Below are 6820 nucleotides of genomic sequence, written 5' to 3'. Positions count from 1 at the left end.
TAAAAAAAGCCTTGTATAATTATCAGAATAATGCTATGAGGTAAGGACTGTTATTATCCCCATTTTACAGGTGAGAAAACTAAGATACTATTATTACTCTATTTTATAGGTGAGAAGACTAAGCTACATGAAAAGAGAGTAACTTCCCTGGTACAACAAAGCCAGTAAGAAAACCAAAATTTAAGCCCAAGAAACCACATTCAAGTCAGGGTCTATTCTTGCATCCCCACTATGAAATTGCCTTATTCAATCTGAGTAACATGAATCTTTACTCTAGGGTTTTTCAAGGGGCAGCGCAAGCATCTTAAAAAGTATCAGATTCTCAGAAATCCTCCCTAGACCATTTCCCCTCTCCCTAAATTTACATGTTTACAGAAGCAGCTGAATACTGCCCTGCCCACCATCATGCTCCTGGCTCCCCCCCTGCACTGCTTTCTCCTCTTCCACAGCCCTTCCCTCCTCCTGACTCCTCTGTCTCATGTGCACCACCAAGCCTCTTTTGCTTGGCGTGAAGGTCGGAACATCCACTCTCACCTTCATGGTAGCCCAGGCCATTTCATGATGGCTGCACCCTCAAGATCCATAGACCACTGTATTAGTTCGTTCTCATGCTGCTAATAAAGACATACCTGAGACTGGGTAATTTATAAAGGAAGCAGGTTTAGTTGACTCACAGTTCAGCATGACTGGGGAGAACTCAGGAAAGTTAACAATCATGGTGGAAGGGGAAGCAAGCATGTCCTTCTTCACACAGCAGCAGGAGAGAGAAGAATGAGAACTGAGGGAAGGGGAAGCCCCTTATAAAACCATCAGATCTTGTGAGAACTTTCTCACTATCATGAAAATGGCATGGGGGAAATGGCATGATATGTACAGATTATGGAAACTACAATTGAAGATGAGATTTGGGTGGGGACACAGCCAAACCATATCAACCCCCCTTGATGCTGTGAAAGGAAGTACACAGAGGCCACGAGAAGTACAAGTTCTTTTCTTGCTCCAACCACTTTTCTTCAAAAATTTATCATAGGAAATTCCACATAAATAAATTCTCCACTACATTACATGTATGTGTGTGTTGTACACATGTGCATATCTAAATATATATATGACCATATAATTTAAAAATATATGTTCTTAAGAGTGATAATTTTGGTTATTTTTTTTTAAACTTCATCTGTTAGACTTCAAACTAAAACATTTACAGGTAAACTGGTGTGAAGCTTTGTATTTGTTTTAAAACACTCCAGTTAAAAAAATTGTTGAGGGCAAGGACAAGATTAAAAAAAGCTTGGAAAATGTTAAAACTTGCTGAAGCTGACAGAAGAGGAGGAATGAGATTCTCTCTACTTTTGGCGTGATTAAAAAATTTCTTTTAAAAGTGATTTTTGCCAGGTGTAATCCCAGTACTTGGGAGACTGAGATGGGAGGATAGCTTGAGGCCAGGAGTTTGGGACCAGCCCAGGCAACATAGTGAGACCCTGTCCTGAATTTTTTTTTAATTTAGAATTTTTTTTTCTAGTGCCCAGAAGAAAACAAATGAGTAGAACCTGAAGAAATGGGTGAACAATTAGTCTGAAAATGAGAGCCGTCTTCAATTTTTTAAAATTTATTATAACTAACATTGATTATGAACATAATCCAGGTATTAGACGAGTGCAGTGGCCACAGTGAGGAAGGTCAGTCTTTGCCTGTAAATGTCTCACAACCAAGGAACACACTGTGCTTACTGTCCTTTTCCCCAGAGGTGTGAAGTCAAGGAAGGCTCTGTGGAAGACGTAATGTACACACTTGAGAGAGGCCTAAAAGGATGAAGACGAATGGGTAAAAATCATGGGAAGGAGGAAACACGTGTGATGTCACAACGAGGCTAGTTCACGTTTACACTCTTCTAAAGGTTTCCATGTGGCCAGCGAGGGAAACTGCAGGGAGACAGATGTGGATTAAATCCTGGGAATGGTCTCCCCTAGAAGGGCTGTTCAGAGGGACAACGAGCTGATGCTGGGGTTCTTGGGGCCCCTCCATTCCACATAGGTCCAGTTAAGAGGAAATGCCCACCTCTTATGGATTTCATAGGAGGGCTTGAGACATTGACTAGGGGAAAGCAGCGGACATATGGGTGCTCTTCCTTCTGGGTATGGCCCTGCAGAGTCTGCTTTCTGCCAGACCCAGGGCTGCAGCCAATCCCCTGCACTTCCTTGGTGCTGATGGCTCCAGCCTGCCCAGTAGCACCACGGGCTGCTCATAGGGGAACAGATACCCACAAAAAAAACTCACATTACCCAACAGCTCTCATCACCCTGATGGGCAGCTCTTTTGAACATTTATGTGATCTCATTGGGAGTTCGTCAGGAAGAGAGAGGGTCACACTTTATAAACAATGAAAGACACAAGAATACTGCAAAACAGATATTCAAGGAAACAACGGAATTGGAACCTCTTTTGAATGGGGCTTCTGCCTCCTGCCAGATGCAGACTCTGGGCGTATCATTGAACTGTCCAGGCTGCAGTTTCTTCATCTATAAAAAGTGGGTAGACGTCTACCTTCATTTACAGGATAATGTATGTAAAATGTTATACGTCGATGTTACGTATAAACATGCAAATGTTATAAGGCTATGTATATGCAAAGAGTAATATTTAGCAATTTCTAATCACCATGTATAATAAAATGATTAATTTGATAGGACAAATCTTCATTGACTTTAACTTTATGAAGATAATGACTATGTCCCCTTTATCATGAAGATAAAGACTGTGTTTCCCTTTTTACTCTCGAACCCCCTGTGTCAAGTTCAGTGCTTGGAAGACAGTGGATGCTCAATATATACTTGTTGGATAAATGGATGGAGCTGCTGCAGAGGGTTGGTTTCAGAGGCTTGAAGCCCAAGCCGTTTCCACCCCATGGCCTGGGTTGTTCAGCTGTTTTCTTCCGTTCCTTCTTTCTCCTTGTCCCCCTCAGTGTCTATGTGCCCTTCACCATCATCACAGACAGCTGGATGTTCTCTAAAGGAGCCATCCCTGCACTGCGGTGCTGCAGGGGGGCAGCTGGGGGCTTTCCTGCAATGAAGACAGTAGCACAGGACCCACTTGCTGCAGCTGCAGGGGCCCTGGGCTGCCCAGGCATAGGCGCCCACAGGCACTGCAAGCAGCACCACACACAGGACCACTGTGACATGCAGAAGGCGCTCACGTGCCTCTAGCCCACCACCATCTCTGCCTGTTACAAAAACTACACACTGGCCCTGGTGTGGAGGCTGGTTCTTTAGGCTGAGGCAGGCCTCATATTTTGTGCCAGGAAGGAGGTCATCCACAGCATAAGTATTGATTCCGGGGCCGATGTGAACCACCTCCTTCCTGAAGGCTTCATCCGATGCAATGTGGAGGGTGAACCACTCCTCCTCAGAGGTGTCAGCCACTGCAAGCCACTCCAGCAAAATGCCATGCACTGTCTGTTTGACAACCCGCAGGTCAACGTAGGCATTGCCCTCTGAGGGGATGGAAAGAGAATCAGGTGCACGTAGGGCCTGGGCAGGCTGGACGTGGAGAGAGATTACAAGGGTGCTCTTGCCAATGGAGTTGGAGGCCATGCAGGTGTAATTACCACTGTCTACCAGGTGGGCAGCAGGGATGGCCAGCTCCGACAGAGCAGTGTCTTCTCCAGTAGAAGATGTCAACACTGGGTGGAAAGAAAAGGAAAACAGCTGTGCATTTATCTGATAGACTGCTGCAAAGTGTCTAGCAATGCCAGTTTTTGTTTTGTTTTGCTTTGGTTTTTGTTGTTGTTGTTGTTTGTGTTAAAAGATGGTGGTAACCTCTTATGAACCTTGTATCTGGTGTTAGGTGTTTGCCTCCCAGCAATCCTGTAAGATAAGTAACTGATTTTTACACATAGGATGTTGAGGATTGGAGCAATCCGTCAACCTGCCCATAGTGAGAGGTGCTCAGAAGCAACAATTCATCTGGGACCTGGCTCTTCAATCTATGAAGACCATACTCTTTCAACTTCACTAACTGCACCCACCAAACCACCTTTGCCTTCCTGAGCCATGGTTTTCAGGAGAGTTCTTGCAACTATGTGATTGTGTGATATTATGAGCTTCAAGAAGTATCTTCTTACTCTCAGAACCTGGAGCCACATGCCTGGGCTCCTATCCCTAATGGAGCTCCTATCCTATGTGGTCCTGGGCAAGTTGCTTAAATTTTCTTGACATCAGTTTTCTTGTCAATAAAATGGGATGATAAGCTATCAACTACCTCATTAGTTTGAAGGTAAGTGTTCAGTCTTAGCTTATATTTTTATGGAGAGATTATATATAACATGTTGCCAAAGAGTGATTATAGAGCACCACAAAATACAACACCTGGATGCATTTCTTGGTTTTCAAAGAGGATACAACAATAAATCCTATATTTTTATTTCATCGATATTGAATGTCAAACCAATAAGGTATGATCAAAACAATATAAAAATGTGAAAATTCAGTTAATTGGGTAGTTTTTGAACCATCCAGAGGTTTGTCATAAAGTATAACAAATGTCTGGGCAAATGACTGTATTTCCCAAGTTTTACCCAGCTATTCCTAGTTGTCTTCTAGACAGAGAACAGAAGACAGGACATGAGGAATGTACAAAGATTTTTCTTTGCAGCTTCGGGATACTCCCAGGGAGGCCATCCCTGGCTTTGTGATGTGCCCAACCCTACAGAGTAGCATGAAAGGTAATCCCAGCTGAGGTATGAAAACAGAGCACAGGGTTCCAGGAAAGAAGAGGCAGGTTTGAATTCCAGCCCCGGGGCCCACAGAGGTCACTTCCTTTCCCTGGGTCCCAGTATTACAAATTCAAGCCAATAAGAGCTGAACAATTTTATGTCAATGTTATTTCAAACAAGCACCCCAGGTGATTCTGTTCAGGCAAGTTAAGGAAGTAAGTAATAGATCATCTCTAGAATCAGTCCTAGTAAAAATTCTAGAATTCTAAAATACATGGTCCAGTGTTTTGCATCTAGAAGATTCCCAAAGACTATATCTGCTCATGTAAAATTTTATAATATTTACTTAAGATATTAGATTAGCCCTGAAATGTGTGTTTACATATGTGTATGTGCTCTAGAGAGATCTGTATGCAAACATTTAAAATAATGCCAGTAATGGAACACTACCTTGGAATCTTTTCTGTTCTAGTGAGCATAATTCAGAGCTATCCCAATCTTACTTGCACCCATCCTTCGTGATTGACCCAGCTTTGAACCTCTCTAATGAAGATGGGATTGCTACAGACCTCTCCATTCCCTCCAGATACACTGAGAGGGTGCATGTGGCTTACCATCAAATTCTCTCCACATACTCAGGGGATAAGTCCATGCAATGGATGGTGAGGGGCTGGCCTGTGCCAAGCATCGCAGGGTTACATTCTGTCCCACCCGGATGGTGACATTGGCACTGGGGGTTGAGATCTGTGGCTTCATGCAAGCACTAAGCTCAGTTTCATGAAAAAGCTGCCCTGCCTTGGAGAGAGGGCCCCGGCATATCAGGTAGGAATTCACCAGGATGACTGGGAGGGTAATGGACTTGACAAACTGGACAAGCCCCCTTAGGCGACAGTCACATACCCAGGGGTTGTCATGCAGCGCCACTACCAGGCTGGAGAGAATCCCAGCCCCACAGTCAGGCTGCCGGCGTTTCAGGTAGGCTGGCCAATTCAGGAAGACACTTCTGGATACAACTGTAAGCCTATTGGAGGATAGGTCAAGGTAGGTCAGGCTGACCAAGAATTGAAGAGCCAGCTCAGGGAGTGCATCAATCTTATTGCGTTTGAGATCCAAGACCCTCAGGAGAGGGGTGGCACGGAACGCTGTCCATGGTACTGAGCGGAGCCTATTCCCCTCGAGTCTCAGCTCCCTCAGTTCTGGCAGATGCTCCAGGGCTCCCAGGTGGATCACACTAATATTGTTAAAGTTGAGCCAAAGATATTCCAAGGTGCTCATGTTGATGAAAGACCCTTGGGGCATCTCAAATAAGGGTGAGTTTTCAATTCTCACTTGCTTGAACTCTTCAGAAAGGTTCCCAGGGATCTTTCCCAAGGAGACAGATATGCACTGCAGAGTCCTGTACAAGAAACCAGAACAACTTTAAGATAAACAACAAGGAACTGGAAAGTGGGGTCAGGCTGATCCTGGCATTAGACATGTGAATCAGAATAAAAATATTGAAATAAAAGGGTTAGACTCATTTTGGTAAAAATGCACAGTTCAGCAAAGTTCGGTCCCAACTAGAATGAGTCTCATAGAGATTTGCTGATTTCCTGCCAATTCTAAGCCTGCTTCCACTCCACATCATCCCCAAAGAAAACCCATTCCCCATAACCCTCTAACATCTGGCCAGCAGAGCGCACCTGCCAAAACTCTCCTCTGAACAAGTGCATCCTGGCAGACAGAAAGGCTGAGCTGCACGTGTATCCAGAAAGACCAAAACTAACAGGAAGTGATGAAAAACTGAAGCCATATTTCTCTGTAAGAAAATACGTTGTGAGTTTTGAATAAGTATCGCCCCAGCTTCCGAGTAGCAAATCCTATTATTGGTAATCCATAGTGATGTAGGTCGCACAGCAGCAGGAAAGCTCCTGGGAGCTCTGAGGTCTGTTACAGCCCAGATCACAGGTTCAGTCAGAACACACGAAGGGGGATCAATGTCTCTTAACTAGGGTCAGGAAATTCAACATTTGTGTGATTCTTGAGTCTGAAAAGTAAACTCCAAGTCAGTTGTCCAATTCCATACAGATTCTACATTTCTCAGGGTCTTAAAAAGAAGTCTGAGAAACA

At 44.2% G+C, this 6820-nt stretch overlaps 1 protein-coding gene across 2 annotated transcripts; it reads right to left on the bottom strand.

Annotated features, from left to right (window-relative positions):
• Positions 1–1576: 1576 nt before the first annotated feature.
• Positions 1577–6521, bottom strand: LRIT2 (leucine rich repeat, Ig-like and transmembrane domains 2). Of its 2 annotated transcripts, XM_010376332.1 has the most exons (4): positions 6394–6503; positions 5326–6107; positions 3816–3863; positions 2919–3679 (listed from the first exon to the last, which is right to left on the bottom strand). In XM_010376332.1, exons 1-4 carry the CDS (start codon positions 6501–6503, stop codon positions 2919–2921), a joined length of 1701 nt encoding a protein of 566 aa, XP_010374634.1. The 2 variants fall into 2 exon arrangements, with proteins under 2 accessions (XP_010374635.1, XP_010374634.1); XM_010376333.2 differs by lacking the exon at positions 3816–3863 and having other exon boundaries at positions 1577–3679; positions 6394–6521.
• Positions 6522–6820: the final 299 nt, after the last annotated feature.

This window comes from Rhinopithecus roxellana, chromosome 11 (genome assembly GCF_007565055.1).
Source record: "Rhinopithecus roxellana isolate Shanxi Qingling chromosome 11, ASM756505v1, whole genome shotgun sequence".
NCBI classification, from domain to species: domain Eukaryota; kingdom Metazoa; phylum Chordata; class Mammalia; order Primates; family Cercopithecidae; genus Rhinopithecus; species Rhinopithecus roxellana.
This window is presented reverse-complemented; position numbering and strand designations above follow the sequence as displayed.

Coding starts and splice junctions, on each gene's coding strand:
- LRIT2 (XM_010376332.1), bottom strand. CDS start 6,503: ATGGCTTCAGTTTTTCATCACTTCCTGTTAGTTTTGGTCTTTCTGGAT. Junction 6,108..6,393: donor TCAGAGGAGAGTTTTGGCAG/GTGCGCTCTGCT, acceptor TTTCTTGTACAG/GACTCTGCAGTGCATATCTG. Junction 3,680..3,815: donor AGATACAAGGTTCATAAGAG/GTTACCACCATC, acceptor CTTTCCACCCAG/TGTTGACATCTTCTACTGGA.